General features: G+C 38.8%; 1 protein-coding gene and 1 long non-coding RNA gene across 2 annotated transcripts; one reads left to right on the top strand and one right to left on the bottom strand.

Moving 5' to 3' along the window:
- Nucleotides 1–3288: 3288 nt before the first annotated feature.
- dalrd3 (DALR anticodon binding domain containing 3) lies at nt 3289–12859 on the bottom strand. The gene is given in 14 exon segments (XM_032565420.1): nt 3289–5566; nt 6450–6518; nt 6609–6725; nt 6853–6911; nt 7863–7989; nt 8194–8276; nt 8514–8572; nt 8880–8944; nt 9085–9186; nt 9294–9323; nt 9325–9353; nt 10394–10704; nt 10834–11141; nt 12379–12859. Coding segments are annotated over 14 exon segments (1713 nt in total). The 5' UTR covers nt 12613–12859; the 3' UTR covers nt 3289–5446.
- On the top strand, nt 12478–20747 carry LOC116721715 (uncharacterized). Its single transcript, XR_004339673.1, has 2 exons — nt 12478–12632; nt 20137–20747. It is a non-coding gene; the product is annotated as an uncharacterized LOC116721715 (long non-coding RNA).
- Nucleotides 20748–21482: the final 735 nt, after the last annotated feature.

Below are 21482 nucleotides of genomic sequence, written 5' to 3'. Positions count from 1 at the left end.
AAACCCCACAGTCCATCCTGTTAGGGCTTCAGCTTTTTCTTTCTTTACTTTTTGTTTTGTTTGTTTTGTAGTGTATCCAGCTGGGTTCAGGGTTTGAGGGTCATGCATTTAAAAAATGACTGTCTCAATACCGCCACCGTGTGGTGGGAACGGCTCATGGCTTACAAAATTACATCATGTCTTTACAAGGTTTCTCATTCAGACTGACCTGTGCTTCCTGTCTGCCCCAACTGATCACATTCTCACTGAGGTAAATTCACTGTGGAAACTGTGCAAATGCATGAGATTTAAATACAGTAATGTAAAAGTATATGTATATTATACAGAGTAGGTGCTTTGTTTTCTGACCCATAACTTGTAGCTAACAAATCTGCTCTTTTGAATCGCTACTGCTCCTAAAAATATCCAGACACTCTGGCTGAAACATATACTTACTCCCAGATAATTCTACAAATGGAAAAAGTCTAACACACACACACACACACACACACACATGATGCTCCTGAACACACTCCCTCTGGGACTTAAACCCACCTGTTCCCAGCTTCTTCAGCCAGAGAAGAAGCTGGGAACAGATTCTTGGGTTATAGCTGCTGAGGGCCTGAGTAGCTGCTCCTATATTTGGACGCTGCATTAATCGAATGCATGCGTAGTAATGTATGCTGCACATAATCACATGAGAGATTAATGTTCAGGTCTCAGGTCCGTAATTCTGATAACGACTGGCCGCTCAGTGGGCAATAACTCCAGCCTGGTTTGGTGCTTCTCGAGGCTTTCTGTCAATGATTTATAGTTGAAAGCAGGCTGCATTGTGTGTTTGATTTGGTGAACTGTGTCACCTGCAGCAGAGACAGGATACAGCTGGCAGCTCATTACTGGAGGTCAGGTTGAAGCAGGCCTCATTAAGCTGCTCTGTGGAGAGCTGTCCACATTGGCCGTTTGGCTCTGCTTGGTCTTTGAATATCTGCGCGTCGCCTTCAAATCTCAGAGGTGGCTCGTTATCACGTCCCTGGGAAAGCCTCAGATGCAGTACAGCATGCGAGAATAACGTCAAAATGGGCTTGGCTCTTTGTATAATGCTCACACAGTTGTTAGGTCCTGGTAAGGGCCAGTGATCGGTTAAAACATTTTAACATTCTCAGTAAGGAAAGAGTTTTGTCTGTCTTTGTTCTACTAATGACCTCAAGCCAATATGTAGAAACAGATGATTATTTATAAATTAACAGCTTTTTTCTTTTTTAAATCTGGTGTGTCACTCCATACACTGCCACCTTCTGGATGTAAATGGAAATTTCCACAGCTACACAAATTTTAGAAAAAAAAAGACTAATATAACTGTCAAAAAGATCTTATGGATTCATTTTATGTTGTGATAAAATTATAACGATTGATCATATGTCCATTTTTGTGGAAGTCTTGCATCACTGGCTATGCTTTATCAAGCACTTTGACTATATTGTTCTTGGAAATATTTAAACAGACATTGTTTTCATATTTATTAATATTTTTGTTTTAAGATATGGGGTTTTGTTACGAAAGCAACACTTGTTCTAACATTCTACTGTGTGAGTTACAGTGAAATCCTTTAAATTTAATTATACTACTACATTGCAGTAGTGGACGTTTGTAATAGGCATTGTCTATATATGTCATGTAAATGTAGATATACTGGATCAGGAGTGTCCAATGGGAGGCCCATTTAAAGTCTAAATCCATGTTATCCACCTGAGTAGACCTGAAAGAAGCCTGTTTAAAATGTTTAATTATTTTTCTTTCCTAAAGTTTTAACAATTAGGACATACAGTACAGACCAAAAGTTTGGACACACCTTTTAATTCAATGAGTTTCCTTTATTTTCATGACTATTGACATTGTAGATTCACACTGAAGGCATCAAAACTATGAATAACACATGTGGAAATATGCACTAAACAAAAAAGTGTAAAACAACTGAAAATACCCCTTATATTCTAGTTTCTTCAAAGTAGCAACCTTTTGTTGTGATTACTGCTTTGCACACACTCTGCATTTTCTTGATGAGCTTCAAGAGGTAGTCACCTGAAATGGTTTTCACTTCATAGGTGTGCCCTGTCAGGTTAATAAGTGGGATTTCTTGCCTTATAAATAGTCATGAAAATAAAGAAAACCCATTGAATTAGAAGGTGTGTCCAAACCTTTGGTCTGTACTGTACATCCTGAGTAAGCTCAGAATTCATGCATGGAGGGTCCAAAATAACACACAACCCCGCCTCTGTCCTCTGATTCAGTCCTCTTAATTGCTCAGGATTAATGATTCCACCACATATTTGCACTACAGCATTTCCATGCTGATTATTATTCATATTAAGTGCCACATCTGGTGACTAAAAAACACATTTCATGTATTATTGACCTGAGATAATTTAAAACACTCTGTGCCCAAGGATCATCACAGATATAAACCTATAGTGTTCAATTACCTTCTTCGTTCCATGAAAATGCCCAGTAATTGACTGAATGCTCGATCTAAGCACACGCTAATTGATGCCTGTGACCCTGAAGGTGGTAAAACTCATATTTCCATTATTATTAGTAAAGAGTCAGCTGACATTGCTTGAGCTTTAATTAAACAAAGTCAATTATTCTTGTAATTACATTTAGTGCGACTGTTACGTCTGCAAAACAAAGACTGTGATTTTTTTTTTCTAGTTTATCAAAATGTTGTCTTCGCTAATTTTTAGTCTAAGCAAAGGAAATTCAAACACATTATGGCTTCAAGTAGCAAAGGGCATGTGAATCTACTCTAAAGTCAATTTCAAATCTTAAGAGGAAAAAAAAAAGGACATTCAGGAAGACTAGAGATCCACTAATCAGGATAAAAATGGTAAGAAAGACCAGCTCCTTAGACTTAGAGATAAAAAGATGATGGAGGATTAATAAGCTCTTCCTCACAGGATGTAGATCTGTGTTGTTTGTTGACATTTGTTGGATCTGCTTGTTTGCATGCGGGGATTTATCATTCAAAGCATCAACAGTGTGTCCATCTGTCTCCCCAAGCCTGAGGGAGGCAACCACTCTGAGAACGTCTGCCTCTGCTGTTTTACTCTGCAAAGTGGGGGAAAAAAAACATAGAGAGAGAAAACAGGCCAGACAGATGTGTATAGGCAGATGTTCGGTAGTATTATCCATAATCATATAGATAAATATACTAACATGTTTGAGAGATTTTCAAGATGGTGGATTGTTTGTAGAGAACGGTTTGTTGTTCTTCGCAGAGTGTAGAGATGTGAAATAAAAACAGGAAAAATCTTCATTTATGCATGTCCTCTGCTTTAATACTGTTGCAATTACAGTGGCAAATAAAATCGTCTCACCGTTTCTTGGCAAACAAAAGTCTATAAAACAGAAGTACCACACATCTCCATGGGTCAAAATAAAGAAATCATCTTTAAAATGTGAGTTTTTTTGTGTTTGACGTTTGTTCACAAAACACCAATTTAGTTTCATTTTGAAATGTACGCTAGATGTAAAAAAAAAAACAAAAAAAACAAAAAGAAACTGATAAAATAATCAGTTTAATACAAAATTAAAAAGAAGTTCAGCCATTAAGTCTCCCCTTCCCAAATCCATAAATAAGACTTTCATGTATAAATTTCATGCTATGTCTTATATTTTCTAACTTTATGGCACGACGACCTAATATCTGCTCGGGTTTTTGTCAATAACTTACTCCACAATATAATACTAATGGCTGTGATTTGTCCAGCAGGATAGATGAGATTTAATGGGGATTTACGTGATACCTTCAGGGACACATCTAAGATTAAGACTTGTGTGCATAACATACACAATGTACAGATATCTATTTTATTTTTTAATAATCAACAATAAATATATCTATGGCATGAACAAATACACAGACGAACTGGAATCAGTAAACTTCAGTTAGGCGTAGAGAAGTGGAGGTGATTTAAAGAGGCGAGACATGAATGCGATTTGGACCAACAGAGAAAAAAAAAAGGTTTAGTTTTACAGAAACCAGTTTACTTTAACAAGCTTCTTTAACCTCAATGAGCGAGTTATCATCAACTTCTGCCACAAAGTTGCATTTTAATTTTCTAGTTTTTTAGATTGGGGGAAAAAAATAGCTGCAATTCTCCTAAAACTGAGCTTTGAAAGTTTTTTTCTACCTCCCTTATCGTCGTCCTCCCCGGGTTTTGGCAGGGAGAGAAACTTGGTCCTGATCCAGCCTTGTGCATTATAGCTCCAATTGCTTTATTATGACTGTAAATTGTAAATAGCTTGGTTCTCACAGGAGCAGCTTTACTTGCGTACATCATGCTACCACTAGCTGCAGGACCTCATGGCTCATAGAATGTTTTTCCTCAACTAAATAATCTTAATGAAAGGTTGGATTTCTGTCATCTTTCCAGTTTGATCTTACATTAGTATGCTATAGGTGAACTCTTCTTACAGCTTTTCTAAGCCAGTGGTGCTAATAAATACATGCACTGTGTAAATACAGAGTGCTCTATATACTACACCACTTTCAAGAACGGCATCAACCTGAAGTTAGAGTCAGTTTGACTCGGCTTTTCTTTAAAGCTAGTTTTAACAACCAGTTTCATTGGCATCAACTTCAAACGTAAGACTTTAATTACATCCAGTTCACACAGCAAAAATGAAACAGGTGAGTTTTTGTTGTGACTAAACTTAGGCTGTTTATTCTGATTTAGACTTTTATTCTATAGTAAATTAGAAAAATGTAAAATCATCCATCAATATCAAGGTTCAGGTTCAAAATTGATCAAATTCATCCTAAAATACGCAAAATTAATCTGATTCGAGTTAATGTTGGTCAAAACGCATACACGGAGACATTAAGGCAGGTTTTAGAGCTAAATCTGTCGACTGGTAGATTCATAGTACTCCGTTTTTGGCACAAACATCAAACTATATCTGTTTGGTTCAGTGTGTTTTTGAGTCAGATCACACGGTATCTGTCAGTAGTGCTGTTCTGAGAACAAGTTCAGAAATCAAAAGCCCGATTCTGGTGTCCCGGTTCTGGTCCTAGATGTGCTGATGGAAAAAGGTAAAGGAATACTTTGATATTTTTGATTGATCTCCAGACGGACGGAGAGAGAAAAAAAAATCAAGCTTTCCTAATACGCACGAGAATCGACTGAGTCGGAATGAAATGGATGAGTCATACTGACATCCATACCCATCATCAGAGTCAAAACGCCAAATTATTCCTGTCAAAACTCTGCAACTGAGCAACTATCTTACGGTGACATTTATAAAATAATCAGTTCCAGTAAGTCCACCAACACTGACGGGCAGAAATCCTACAAGTATCTGTAACACTGAGTCCTCTCAGCTGGATACACGACATACAGGCAAGAGTTTAGGAAAGAAGGCGGATTGGGTGAAGCAAAGTGTGAAGGATGATGGTGTAATGTTGAGGCTATAGCTGCCTGATGGGGGGGAGGTTAAGGGTCTCCAGAGCTCTGTGGTACAGCTCCCTCAGGGCTCTTAGCAGATGGAGACGACAAAACATCTGGTTGAACAGGTGAGGCAATGGTTCCTGGAAACAAGACATAACAATTACAGAGAGCATTTATATATGTTTGTGGTAAATACATATATAAATAGCAATGCATATGCCTAATTGAGCAAACAAGTCATAAACACATGAGAACCGCATTGGATAAACATAGATTGTTTGCAATATGAAGATTTTGTCCCGTTTTGTCACATCACAACCACAAATGTCCATTTTTTGTGTACAAAGTTGTTTAGTTGGAGGACAATTTTTTTTTCAATTTTTAATACCTTCCATGAAACTCTGAGGATAATGACTAAATCACATTGAAGTTTCTGGTTGCAATTAGGCCTGTCACAATAACATATTTTGCTGGACGATAAATTGTCCCAGAATTTATTGCGATAAACGATGATATTGTTGTTTTGAGACCATTTTCAAGTGGTATAATAGTAATAATGGCATAATAATGCAAGAACACATTCTCAAAATCAATAAACGTTAAATTCTAATGATCATTTAAACAACGGAACTGGGAGGCATTTGAAATATCCAAAATAAATAAACAACAAATGAATTATGAATCTGTAAACAAATTCGTCTTTCAAAAAAAGGGATAGTTGAGACCAAAACACATGACTGAAGATCTGTTTTTTTAGAAGAGAGAGAGAAAAGAGAAAATCGATAAATCAAGCAAATGAAAGTTATCGAGTTTCTTTTCATTTATCGTGTGATTAATTGATTTATTGTTTATTGTGAGAGGCCTAATTGCAATTTGACAAAATGTGGAAAAATTCAGTGGGCCGAGGTACATTCGCAAGCGATTCTGAAAAGAACAAAGATGGTCGGCAACTTGAACTGATTTTAAAATAAGATGCAGTTTCATCCGATCAAAACACAGAAAATCACATGAGCGCGTCCTCACCCCCAGCACATGGACTCTATTGTAGTACGAGCTGAAGTCTTTACTGAGCGAGACGAGAAATTTACAGATCTGGAGGGACACAAGCAAGGAAGTTACATTAAAATCTTCCAACAGTCCTGAGTTATCGGACAACACCGATGGCTCGTCAATCGGGCGTACCTGTTCGGTTTTAATGTTCGCTCTGGCTCCTCCTCCTTCACAATCTAATGATTGTCCTGATTGGTCGAGCAGCTCCGAGAAAGGAATAAGGTAATTGAAGAGCAAAAGCCACTCACCCTGTGGGGGGGGGAAAGGAAAAGCAGAGTTTAGAGTTGAATTGTTTTTGCAGTGGTAGGCAGACTTCAAACACCAACAAAAACAACAATGAAATGTAAAGAAATTAGGGAAAAACATGGAATGGTACCTCTTCTTTGAGAGCAGAGAAGTCCAACTGGGACCCATCAGGGATTTCTGGGTACAGACCTGCAGACAGATGGTGGAAAGCCTCTCATGTTGCACTAATGTCTTTCAGTCTTAACACTTCAACCAGAGCAGGAATGCATATTTATACACACGAGTGTGTGTTAAGCCGTGCAACAACAATGACCCCCGCATAAAAGCTGATGATTCTCCTTTTATTTTGTAGTTGTTTTCATTATTTTCCTTTATTATACAACTGGAAGCAACACAGTAATCTATACCTAATAATCAATAATTTTGGCTCCCAGTTTTGGCAAACACTAAATCTAATTTCCAAATCTCAATTAACATTGATTTCTGCCAAAACCAGAATTTTTACTCCGTTATTCAGAAATTCAAGCGCTCAGTTTTTTCTTATAATAATAATTTTATTGCAAAATGTTTACATTACAAATGCCAGTTATTGGGTTAAACTAAATAAAATACAACAGGGCGAGATCTCCCAATTGGTAAAGTAGTGCAAAAATTAGGGGGCGGTTATTAGTGAATAAAAATCAAAATGCACTTAAAGATATGTTTGGAAGTAATACTTTAATAATGATCCCTCCCTAATGTTATATAAAACAACAAAAAATATAACTGGCATTAAGATATTGTCTAGTTAAGGATTGCTAACATCACTTTTAGCATTCATTTGTTCATCAAACATGTGAACACTGAGGTACATCCGAGGGTTAGAAAAGTTTGAGACCGACTGAAAACAAGTAAATAGGACGTGAATGTTACTACCATTACCAAAGTATCTACTTAGAAATTCCTTTATAAAACACAATCCATGACATGCTGTCACTTAACTGTAAATGTGTGTTCTGTATTGGCATCTAACAGCTCTCAAGGTTCAATAAATACAACAAATAAATGTTACTAATGTTATATTCTGGGAAAACTAGAGGGTCAGCTGGCTGCTCGTTTGCAAGCTGTTCATCAGAACTGAAAGGCGTCAGCGGGTCTCACCCTTCTCCACTCCTCTCTCGTAGCTGTCGAACAGAGTGTGCAATCTGGCGCAGTTATACATCACAAACACGCCTCCTCTTGGCCCTTTGGTAGACACACCCCCTTCCCTCTGGACGTCCAGCGTCACCTGGACACACGGACCTCGAGCATGCTCACTACATTCTTCAAAATTCCTTCAGCCTGAAGGAAAGACGTGTTTGACACCATGAAGCAGCGGAAAAGTGGGTTTATTTAAGCGATGTAGGCATCTTTACGAACATACAATCTTTGCGCATGTGCGTACAGAACCACCCGCATGACAAGTTCAGGCGTAAAGAGAGTTTTAACTCACAGGGCTTGTGTGAACTGTTGATAGCAGCTCAAATCTGACCGTGGCAGAGGTCATAACTTTGATGATGTCATCCCAGGTCTGACCTGCAACAGGGGTTCATTTGACTCATTTACACTTAACATACTGTATAGAACATCACTCCTGTTGCCCTTCAAAACATTTACACACACAGAGCGCATACAGGAAGTGGCACAGGTAGTCATATTCTGCAAACTTTAAAAAAATGTTTATGGTTGTACGGTCACTAAACGTTAAAAGTACAGACTTTTGCAAAAGCAATTTGTTTAAGGAGCCAGGACTCTCTAAAAATCAATACGCACCCTCTACTTTATCTCCATACTTCATCTCTGAAGCCTCCTTCATCTGACCTTTTCTCAGTCTGGATGAGAGGAAAACAGAAGCTACATTTACACCAAAGTCTGGGTTTAAAACATATGGCTACAACACTAACAGAAAAAAAAATCACTAGGTCTTGCATTCAGCTATTGTAGAAATGTAATTTAGTAATTAATGTTAGTACTGAAGATTAAAAGCACATCTCTTCTTTTTCTGGTCTAAAACACAAAGACAACAAATTTCTTCTGGTAAATTTGTTTTATAAATTTACCAGAAGAAAGTCTGGTAAGTTTATAAAACAAGTCATGAGATAAAAAGACTTAATAAATACGAACAGTAATGAATCTTACTGTAGGTACTGTGCAGCAGTGAGGTGAGAACCGGCGGTCTTCACAGGCCCACACACAAGATGTCTCTGCACCCAGAAAGAGTAAAAGCAGGTTAAAAAAATATGAACACAATAAGTTGCACTGTTGTGTGTGTATGGGTGCGTGTGTGTGTGTGGGTGCGTGTGTGTGCGTGTGTGTGTGCATGAGAGCGAATGATGGTGGTTACCTGAGAGTGTGTCGCTCCACTGGCTCTCCACAGCACTGCTATCTGCTGCTGGCGAAACTCATCCTGACAAGAAGTCACATGTAGCACTGTTACCATGGTTTCCTGGGGGGAAAAAAAAGAAGCCAGGAAGGACATTTTTCGTGAGAACAAAGAGGATTCTGCAACATGTGGTACTTGTGTGCTTCGAAGTGTGTGTTTGCTTGTCTCACGGTGATGTCAGCCGTGGACAGATCCAGTTGATGCCAGGTGGGAAACACTGTCTCTGTGAACTAGAAATAATTAAAAAAAAGAAGAGAGAATCAAATTGCTGTTCAGCATCCATCCTCTCATCTTTTCTTATATTTGATTTCCTAAACCTGGTCAAAAACATCCAGCACATTTTGTAGCAAAAATGTATTTTTGAAAGTACTATACCTGGCTTTATTACAGATACAGTGACTGAGCTGTCACGTGATAAAAACAAACTACAGGAGATATTTTTATAAGTTAAATATTTTTCTAAAATGAATATTTTCCGTGTGCAGCTGGACTCTAAAGTTGACCATAAGCGCTGTGCTCTATTATTCCTAAACATGGCGCGGTGCTTTATGGCAGACATCTCTACTTGTCATTTGTCTGTTCAACTGAGATTGAAGTATTGGAGTTTGTTCAGGTGGAACTGTACATATTTAAGTCATGCCGCCAGACTATTTTAGGGACAAGAGACTTTTTTTTCTACCAAGCACTTTAAAACGAAACATATTTGTTCAGATTTTTGGCATGCTAACCGAGTCCTGAAAATCTTAACAGGTTTTGACTGTTTTTGTCATTTCTCGGAGGTTTGACATCGGTGATCATTTGCTGGGGCGCCCCCTTCTTGGGAAGATTGGCAACATTCTTATCTTTTTTGTTTACTCCTCGCAGTAAAATTGTGTGCTTAGATCCAGTAGAAAATATAAATTTTGGTATATGTGTGTGCTAGTGAAACAACAAACAGCGGAAACAATTCTTAACCCCAAATAAACATACCAAGCAAAACCCCATCTACTGGGTAAATACAAGCAGAAAATGGCCACTCATATTCAAAACACAAGTCATCTAACCAGTTAATATTCAAAATTCACATTTACATCTTCATTGCCTACAACAAATCAAGATTTGAAGCTTCATTATAAAACCAGGATTTTGAGAAGTCTCTCAGTCAACTAAGAAACACATTTAATAAAGCAAATGTTCATAAATAATCTTTGTGCATTGGAGGAGGGGTACAGCATAGAAACTTAACGAGGGGTTTTTAAATAAATGCAAAATTCTAAGACCCAGGCCTTACCTTTGCAAGTGCCAAGGGTGGGGTCATACCCTAGCAGCCCTTCCTCTTGGAAAACCCGCTTCAAATTAATTCGGAGCCCTCCTTCGTTCTCCTCCTCCGCAGCTTTTCTACCTCCTCCCCCGCTGGTCCTCCTGCCTCTCTCTGTTCCCCTTTCTCTGTACGGAGAGTTCTCTAGCGCTTTCTGGATCTTCTCCTCCCGCTCATCATTCGCGCAGTTAGCGGGAGCCGTCGGCCAATCAATGCCAAGAGCTTGGAAGAAGGTGGCGACGTCGCTGTCCTCCGGAAGAGTTGGGCAGAAGTACACTTCAAATCTGTGGGGAGGAAGAATTATCACGTCATTAAAAATTTTATTAATTAATGAAAAATAAAAATAGTCTGATCTTGTAATAAAACACCCTGTTATTCTTCTCTGTCATCTTAAAATTCCCTTACGGACTCACCCTTGTCTCCTCAACAGTGCCCCCATGTGGTCAGCCAGCAGAACAGTTCTCAGCTGACCCAGGCTCAGAGTGTCAGGACTGGGTGTGTTGGGTTTAGGGTGCAGCGCAGGACAGTTGAGCACCACACAGCCCTGCCTCTGACTCGAGGGCTTTAGATACTCGGTGGTTCCGCCTACCAGGACAGCCCTGAAAGCTGCAACCCGGTCCACTCGCAGCCTCAAGCCCTCACCCATCACCTCACCACCCGCCACAGGAAGCACCCCACCGCCTCGGAGAGACAGGACTCGGGACATGACCGCCAGAGGAACCTGAGTGGAGACACACATAAAAGGGAACAGACTAGAAATAATCAAGTAGATGATACAACTACAGCAGGCATGTGGAAACAGCTCAACAGCTTGTGCAGATTTGTGCCGCTCTCATTTTAAACATATTAAGAAATGTTTGCAGAGGTCACTAAAGGGCATCCCCTTTCCCCCCTCATTGACAAAAATCCAACAAATTTGGTGCCAATCAACTGTGAAACAAACATGTTGGCTGCACAAACATATCACAGTTAATTTATATCAGTTTCATTTGATGTTGTTAGTATGGGGCTGGCACGGAACAGGTTGACCTCTTGTGACCTCTGGGGAAAAAAAGAGTAATCCCTAAAAATAAAAATAAAAAACTGCACAAATGAAATTTGTGCTAACACAGCACAGGTGATTGACACCATATTTTATTTGATTTTGTAAATGTCGGGCGGGTGGCTGAGCTTTGATGATGTCTGGAAGCATTTATTAATATCTTTATGACGGCAGCACAAGCTAAAACATTTTCTACACAAACGTGTAAAAATGTCAATTAATAGAGAGAACTTTAAGAGACATGTTTCCACCTAAACAGGTAAAGGTTGCTTTTATTTAGTAGTGCTCTGTGTGAAGTTCTAGCCTGAGAAATGTATGTGCAGCCTCTGTTTCAGCACAGCCAGCTGACCCACATTAGATTTGCAACTCAGTGTGTAAATAATTACAGCTACAGGCTGGTAGTGTCTGCTCTCACACAACGGAGGGAAACCAGTGGCTTATAATCAATATATGGACTCTGGCAGTGCCATACATATTTAAATGTAGTTTATGGTTTGCCTTATTCCTTTACATAGTGAGCAAATGTAACTTTTTGGTAGCTTGTAACTACAGCCAGTTTTCTGGAGTCAGCCTACGTTTTCAGGTAGATAGTTCCGTCCTCTGTTTTTATTGGCTAACGTTCAAGTTGTCGAACACCTGAGTGGAAGCATTGATGCGAACGAGAACTATATTGCTCAGCGGAAGAATAAAATGAGGAGTTTTGGCGCATGAACTTTTACGTGTAATTATCAGCAGGATAAAGTGATGGTACGTCATAAGTGCAGTTGGCGTTAAAAATTTAGTTAGTACGCCTTCATACAAGAAGCTTAAAGTTTCTATGTGCACAGCGAACGAGAATTTGAAGCGAGACACGATTACAGTACATTTGCATTTTATTTTATTTTATTTTATTTTAATGGGTATAAGACTGACAGACCTGTCCGTCCGCATACAGCGTGTTGAGCATCGTGCTCGGGGACAAGAAGTCCCTGTTCCGCAGGTTTTTCGCGCTGCTCTCCTTGAACCAGAGCTTCTCCGGTTCGGGGAACATCCTGTCGCTTTCACCGCGGCCGGAGCCGTGGACGTGTTCACTCTTCCCTCGCAGTGCGGAGCTGAGCGCTCGCACTGTGGAGGTGATCCGCAGAGGTGAGAGCTCCTCGGTGTTCTCCATCCTCACCGCGGCTCTGACAGGTGAGCTAAGCTCGCTATCTGCTCACTCACTCTCCGTCCATGTCCGTCTCGGAGCCGCTGAAGTGTTGGTGCCGCTGATGGAAGTAGCGGTGGATGTTGCGGTGTTCTGGCCCGCTACTTGCTGGTCGATGTCAGATATTGGCTGTGTGTGGTTGGGAGGTCTGCATTGGTTGTTTACTGTCAGCGGAACTACGTGAAAAGCGTGTTTCTCCCGAGATACGTTTTTTGGTTGTACCGGTGTGGTGCCATCTAGTGGATTGCAGGAGTAAATGCAGCTTGTACTTCAAAATGTGACTTTCACAGTGCAGGTGTTGCCAGCCTGTTTTCTCTGACATTTGACGTCAAATATGAATCTATATCGCTAATACGCAACTGGATCTGTTTCATAAAGCGTTATGCTAGTAATAAACAATGACCCAAATTAAATAATTATGGCATTGCTGTTTATATATTTGTGATTTTTTAAAACCATTTTCTGTAGTTTCTTACTCAACGATGAGACATTTATCTTAATTAAAATAGCTGTGAATGGTGCTTCTGATTAAAAAAAAAATGCAGTTCACAACAGAACTTGGTGAGGGTAGCGGGGGTCACCTTGCATAAGCAATAGGATTGCAACCTGAAAAAAACTTTGTAGACACCTGTTTATGAACAGGTTCAATCACCTGGCTTTATTGTCTTTTTTTAAAGACATGAAGATGTTTTAATAGTTGATCATAATTTTAAATGTTTGGATTTACATGGGTTAATTTGGCAGAATGTTGAACATCTCTCACAACATTGGGTCTTTTTCTGGCCAAGGCAACAGGAGAACTCCAAGAAAGTTAATATTATATATTTTTTAGATTTGTTAGATACAGGTATGTTTCATAAAAGTACAGTATCATTGAAAGTTTATTTCAAGTTCAGTGTGATATAGATTCACCACAGATAGGACGACACATTTCAGACATTTATGTGTAAGTTAGGTAATAGCTTGCATAATGAAAACCCCAAATGTATTTATATATAAAATGTGAGTATCCCATAAGACCCTCTTAAAAACCAAAAATGTTTCATCAGTAACCTGCAACAACTCCTGCTTACACACATATTTCAGACATTGCAAGCAGTGGGGTGACAGCGCTGCTGTTTGTGCACTTTTTTTTTTTTTTTGCACCACTCTGTCTTCACACCCACTCCTGGCTTCAGCTCTGTCACTATCCCCCCTTGATGGCTTTAAAGTACAGAATCAGTGCATCGCTGCTGCGCATTAGACCGAGGTGAGAAAAGGAGGCCTGGGCCCAGATTTGTAGCTCCTGAACATGGTTCTGTTTGTATAACAGTAGACAGCTGAGGTTGAAAGTGGAAGATAGCTTTCATTTTGAGTAGCTACCGTCCTGTTATGTTTACAGTTCCATTAAAGGACAACATAAGTGATGCAGCAAGTTTCTAAGAAAGTGGCTGCAACTGAGGCACAGCTCAGACAGATAGACGCTGCCATGCAGGCGCAGGAAGATGCTCGACCGCAGCGGTTAATGAACCACGAGAACAATCTCATTAGTCAGCTGACATCTATGAGTTAAAAGTTAAGTTGAGAAAACCAAGAAAGGAACCTCAGAATACTCTCCAGGTTTCCTTCGCCTTCATCCTCCACAGACCTTTAATGGATTCTTTCTGTGTGAGCGACTTCGGCTCCGTAGGATTTATTGGGGGTATTTAAATCCTCCGACTCTTTTCTCTGCCAGCTGACAGCGGCCTAAGCCCTCACCGGTCTTATCTTACAAAAAGCAATTAAACAAAGTTATGACTACTGATACCTAGAAACTGGTAAGAGGTACTCATTCTGGTTCAAAATGCATCATGTCGCACTATGGCTGATTTCTTAAAAAATTTTTTTTATTGCTCCTCTTTAAATGTGGTTTCCATGACTACAAAAGATGCTAGAGCAAAAACTTGAACCTTTTCTCTTCAAATCCATGTTGTATTAAAAATAATTAGACAACTGATAGGGCCTGCTGTAAGTAGGCTTTCAATTAATTTAATGCTAAAAACGCCTCAAAACCATAGAAAACCTCAAATGGTCGCAGAGGAAACATGGATGGTTTCAATGGTTGGGAGGAAATCAGAATCCTGTTTCAAGAGACTCGGATATGATACTGGTAGAAAAATATGTATTGCAGTAAAAATTTATTTGACTTAGAGGTTAGTATGTTGAAATTATTATTTTTGTGTGTGTGTGTCAGTGTTGCATCTCCTAAAATGTCACATTTACAAGATACTTTGAGTTGATCAGAGTTTTATGGGCACATGCTGATTTCTGTTTTTAGTTCAGACTATATTATAGCTAGAGTGCACTCTTTTAGATTAAGAATTTAAATGTTCATCAGCATGAATAGCATGCAACATAAGGACACCCAGGACCTCTATAGATCGCTTTTTAAGCGGCGAGAAAAGAGATCTGCTTGCTCAATGAGCGGCTAAGAAAATGTTGCAAGCATTTCAAAAGCCAGACAGATATCTCAGAAAATAAACCCCTTCTAGCAAGTCTGGCTGCTGCTTTTAAATGGCGAAGGACGGAGTAATAATTTCAGAGAAGATGGATCAAAGTAGAAAATTAAACTCTATTTGATCATTTTTAGGCCTCCTGCATTTCTAGCTGCTGTTTTAACGTGACCATCTGCTCTGATACAGATCAGGACGAATAGATAAATATGAAATATTTATCACAGCAACCAGCTCCTGAGCTTCCTGTACGCATGCTGCTCTTTTCAGAGACCAGAGATGCTCCATTCTTTGTTTGTGTTGAAGGAAATTTATTATTCACTTCTTACTGACATTAATGTGAAGGTTTGCATTGACAGGTGGAGAAACTCAATTTGTTCTAAAGCTAAATTGAAGTGACTTATTAAACAAAAATACACACATCCATATATTAAAAACACAACATTTATTAAGACTTTTGACACATGGACTCCTTCTACAAATGGCTACTGTTTTTTCTTTGTTTCTTTTTTTTAAGTGTTGACATAGATGTCATTCTTGGCTGACACGAAATTCCCGGTTGCATTCAGGCTTACCAGCAATCCGGGAGAAAACGTGTCATTGAGGAACAACATCATCATCGGACCATGAAGGCAAACCAAGAAACCTTTATGCCCAGGTAGCCCTGGTGGTTTTAGTTTCACTTCGTTCCGTATCAAAGCCAAACTGAAGCTAAACATAAAATGGAGGCGGCAGGGGAGTAGCTGCCTGTCGTTTTTCACACTGTTCTGTTCTGACCTCATTTTTTTAGACTTGTTTTCACTGCCCCACTATTGAGCAATAAAGACTCGAGGTGTGACAAATTGTGTTACCAATTCTGTCACTGCGCCTTACAGTGGATGTAAAAAGGAGGACGCAGTCGGATCGTTCGTCTCGCTGCAGAGGTTCTCCTCATTGGTGCGTCTCCTCGGGGTGTATTGTGCACTGTGGGATGGAAACGGACCCCATAACCAGCTGGGCCTCAGAATCACAGCTGCATTATGGGTTCCGTTACAATCCCACCCACAAAAGGAGAAAACAGGTTGCAAGGGTGGGCTTGTGTCCGGTCAGCTAAAAAGACAAAACTCGGTTAGAAACAGAGAAAAAAGAAAAAAATGCTTTTTTTTCTTGGGTTTTCTGGTTCATATTGTAGCGCTGTAGAGGAAAAAAAAAAAACAAGGTGTAATAAAAAATCTTCCCCTAAATCAATTTTGAACTCCAAGCAAAACTTATTTTTGTTTTTAAATTGTTATAGAAACTGGTTTGAAAATAGGAACTGACTCTTCTTTCTACTCTGACAAAAACTACTGAGAAATAATGTGGCAGCAATGGCAAAGTGACTTCTGCTCACCATTTTTATTATGCAGATGTGACTCAGTCACACGTGATCAGGAAGAAATTGTCTTTTTTTTTTTTTTACAGTAATCAGAGTGGAACTTGATGCATTATTGGGTGTAAAAAGTATTCCACCTACTGTAAAGCTGTATTTAGCAGAGCACATTGCACTATAAATGGTTATAAAACTTTATTGGCACCTTAAAGAGTTTCAGTTTTGTTTTGATAAATAGAGTGATCGCTCTAATTCAGCCTGAACTCAGATACTTGAGTTAAACCACAAAGTTAGAATCTAATCAGAACTGTTCAATTTCTAAAAAATAATAACCCGGGTCCTTATGACTGAATCTAAAATGCTCTTCAAGATCAAACCTGCTGCGAAATTGTCTACATTTCTTCTTAATGTTGATTTCTTTTTCTATTTACAAGAAAAAGTGATGATATATTTTTGCAATTCTTGTGGTTCAGACATGTTTTTGTTTTTTTTTTACATTTTCTTTCCAAGAAACAACCTGCAGATTTAGCAGCCAGATTAGATCAATCTACAAAAAATACCAAAGCCGTGACTCCTCCTTGACGTTTGGGTCGTGTACGAGAAGGAGCGGCACCAAGATGCATCTGTCGCAGCCTAACAGCGTCGTCAAAGAATGAAAACAACTTTTATCTCAATTAGAAAGAAGAAGAAGAAAGAGGGGGGAAAAAAAACTCTGCATATTTAAAAGTCTGGAAGTCCAGCAGGGAAGTTGTATATTTTTCATTTTGTGTTGCATAATGGCTCATCTCTCTCTTTGTATCACTGTGCTGTTATTTAGCGCTCTGTCTTGAAAAACCTGTTGTGTATTATCTGTTGTAAGACAAATGGGGGGTGGGAGGAGAAATGCAGGAAAGGAGTTGTACAAGAGGTCAATCTGACGAGGAAGGGCTGATGAGGTGATAAAGGAAGAGACGGCTGAAAGAGATTTAAACGTCTGATTTACCCCGACTTGAAGCTTCCTGTAGCCTAAAGACACAAGACGACTTAAATAAAGCTGAAAACTGACTGACAGAAAATGAACCTAAACACACCTAAGAGTACAATCGTCCTAAACATACTTTCAGTTTGACAGCTGTACTGCAAACCTTCACAGCCTGAAACATTTTCACTTTTGTGCCTGTGAAACATTCATTTTAACCGCCTGTTAAAGCAGTGAAGTGATCCAATATTAGAATAAGTCAGGTGAAATATTAAATGAGTGACAAAGTGAAGAATGAATAAAGAGGGCGGACTGACTTTGAGAGAGCCTAATGAATAAAATCAAAGTGAAAACAAACAAGCAGCCGCTGCCTGGGCTTGTCTGTGGATAAATGAGCGGTGGAGTGTGAAGAATAGGAAATGTTGTTGAGCTCACCATCGTCTCGGAGCAGCAGGTCGTCCTCCGCAGCGCTGCCTGCCAACAGCTCTGTTAGTCCAAACTTCCTCTTTAAATACTCCAGAGATTCATTTCACTTTCACTTCTCCTGAGCGGCCCAAACTCCTCCTTTCCTTCCTTTGTCCACTAACTCCCTGCCTCCTCTCCCTTCTGCCTTCTGGGCAGAAAGGTTTTTTTTTCTCTCACCTCTATTATTCTGTATTTTCTTATTATTCTCTATTGATTTTTGGTAATATTCCATATGAAATGTTTTTTTTGTTTGTTTGTTTTTACCAGAAGGATGTGCATTTTCAGATAGCAGTGTTAGGAAATATTTTCATACCACAATGGTAAAATCCATTTTTAATTTGAACAGGTCCCATTAAAATACAGTAACTTGCATAAGTATTCAACCCCTTTGAACTTTGTGCAAACTTATCACAACCTTCAATGCATTTTAATGGAATTTTATGTGACCGATCATACAAAATAACGCAGAGTTGTGAAAGTGAGTGAAAACAAATGAATAAATACAATCCAGTGTAAATAATAGAGTTCAGCTTTTCTGTGAAGGCCTCTACTGTATTACAGGAAAAATGACATTATGAAGACCAAACAATGTAGCAGACAGGTTAGGGAGAACGTTTTGGAGAAGTTTGAACAAAACAGGTTTTAGGCTGCAGAACAACATTGCAACATTTGAACATCTGACAAAGCACCGTTCAATCAATAACCCTAAAATCAGCTCCGTGGCAGGTCGACCGTATTTTATCACGTGCACTTTAAGGAGACAAAAAGCATTTTTGGCTTACAGTTGAAACCAGATATTTACATACACTGAATACAAAGACACATTTTTTTTTTATCACTGTCTGAAGTTGAATCAAACCAAACTTTTATTGTGTCTAGCTTATTTAAAATTAACCAAATTTATATTTTCTAAAGTCTGTAGAACTTAAAAGATTTTTAGACTTTTTTTTTTTTAACATAATTTTCAAAAATTCAAAAGTTTATATGCATTTAGTCAGTATCAGAGATAACTGTATTTTAAGCTGTCTGGCTTTTGGGCTTCCTTCCACAAACTCCTCACAATAGTTTGCTGGAGTTCTGGCTCTTCCTCCAGATGGAGCAGGTGGACTTGGGTCCACTTTGATAGCCGCTTCACTCGCACACGCCGTTTCAGATCTTCCCACAAAACTTCTCCATAAAACTGAGATTGGGGTTTTGTAGTAAAACATCGACTTTGTTGTCCTTAACCCACGTTATAACCTCTCTGTCTCTCTGCTTAGGGTCATTGTCCATTTGGGTTTGACCAAAATCATACATTTTAAAACACAGTTATCCCTGATACTGACCAAATGTATGTAACCACTTGAATTCAAGGAAAGTTGAAAAAAAAAAACAGTTCACGCCAGGTTTTCTGGCATTTAGCAAATAGAAATAATTAGCTACATTTGGTAGATGAAAGCTGCAAATGCTAAATGTTTCATTTTAAAAGCTAAAGAAATTAAACTACAATATTTTAAATATATTTCCATTTTTCAGATTTTAGAACCACATGATGTAACTTTTACTAAGGGGAAAAAAAAACATGTTTTTAGGATGAGGCCAGCAGAGTGAGTTGTTTCCAAAAAAAAAAAGATGCACAAACCATTTAAAAATATAATACAAATAGTTTGAAGCTAAATATGCCCCTTCTGTTTTAGATATTCTACGTAGCTATTTCATAAAACACGCAGAAGAACGCTTCAGCTACCCTTTCTTGCCTAAAATGCAATAAAATACTCCGACCTGTCGAAATAAATAAAAAAAACACCCATCAAGTGTTAAGATAATCAGATAATTCAGTAATTTCATGCATTTTGCTTATTTCTTATACTGGTTTGGATTGGATTCATCATGGATTTGTTACAGTTGAGCACAAAATTATTCATATTCCTGGTTGAATGCATTCAAGCAAGAAGCTTGCACTGTTAAGTGAGTGATATCCAACATTCAGTGCAACCGTCTGTTAATACAGCTTGTGTTTTATAGGCAATAGAAATTTGTATTTTAAGCAAGAAAAAATGAACACATTTTATAATTTTGTTGATGGGACAAAAGCAGTGATGTTGTGTCAGTATTAATGAAACTGGTTGTGACTGTAGTACAGCGAGCATCTGGCTGAGGTAAACTTTCATGAGCTGCCGTTTTTTTTTTTTAGTTCTCATGGGAAAAGCTCATCTTTCTACCAGGCTAATGGAGGTCTGTGGATGTGCTCTTCTTCTCTGTCTAATTAGAAACATCTGAGCGCCTCATGATGGATGATGTGAGACAGGTGTGACCAACAGAGCGTGACGGGGACGACTCCCATCAGGTCCGTTTGGGTTTCAGCCTGGAAAGTCCGGAGGATTCAGAGGAGCACCTGATTCTCTCTGGAGACCTGGAGGAGGAAGGTGGAGGTGGGACGAGAGGAGACGAGCTGTTTGCTTGTTCTTCGGTTCAGTGCAACTCATTAATGATGTGCTTTGGACCAGATGTTCGTTAGAGGTTTAGCAGTAAAGAAACGTGTGCATTATTTATTTATTTATTTTTTTGTTTAATTTTTGACTTGAATAAATATGAAATAGTTTTCCCATATACAAGTATGGTTGTTTAAACCTTTCCACATTTTGTCATGTTACAAACAGACTTTTTTTTTTTGTGTGTGGATTTTCTGATTAAAACATTTTCATTTCAGGCCAAATCAAGATCATGAATGCCCTCAGTGGTTGGGGTAGAGTGTAAAATTAACAAACTGCCAAAATGTTAATTGAATTCATGAGCACCTATTAAAATTATATAATATGTAAAGTCTTTACATAAATGTATTTTGGGACTATACAAATAAAAACCGATCTGACTGATTGTCGTTGTGTTTTAGGTCTGGTCTTTTCCAACACATGATGTTCTAAACCACTGCATTGTACCGCTGGTTGTACGCTAAGTTCCTGAACCTCCACCCAACTTTCTACAGCATCTAGCAGATCCTCCACCCATTCTGACCACGCAGCTTTACTGTCCATGCTGAAGAAATGAACAGCTCTCGAAGCTTGGAGTAGTTTTCTTACCCAACCATGAAGTAACCTTCTCCACATCTTTGTCCTTGTTCTGTCTGCCACGTTCCTTGGTCTTCATGATGCTGTTTATGAACAAACATGAGGCCTTAACAGAACAGCTGAATCAGAGAGGAGACATTAAAACACACACAGCCAGACCCTATTTAGGTGACCCCAGAAGGCAATTTGTTAGACGTATCAGAGTAAAAGGATCGACATGAAGGGAACTTTGTGTTGATCCCATGAAAACCATGATGGATAATAAATGACATCTTTACTTCTCTGCAAGGTACTGAAGGTTTACTCCATGTAGTTTGGATGATTTGCAGTAAAGAGCATCTGTAGTCTAAGGCTAAGATAAAACAAACTGTTTTTAAATATAGATACTAAAACAAGATGGAGGTTTCGCATTTGCTAAAACATTGTTCTTGTCTTTCTTTTACATTTTCTACGAGTAACTTCCTATAGGAAAACGATGTATCCATTTTCTGCCCAATGTGTTTTTTTAATTAAAATTTAATATTAATTAAAAAGTTGCCCCTTTAAAA

This window comes from Xiphophorus hellerii, chromosome 1 (genome assembly GCF_003331165.1).
Source record: "Xiphophorus hellerii strain 12219 chromosome 1, Xiphophorus_hellerii-4.1, whole genome shotgun sequence".
Lineage (NCBI taxonomy): Eukaryota > Metazoa > Chordata > Actinopteri > Cyprinodontiformes > Poeciliidae > Xiphophorus > Xiphophorus hellerii.
This window is presented reverse-complemented; position numbering and strand designations above follow the sequence as displayed.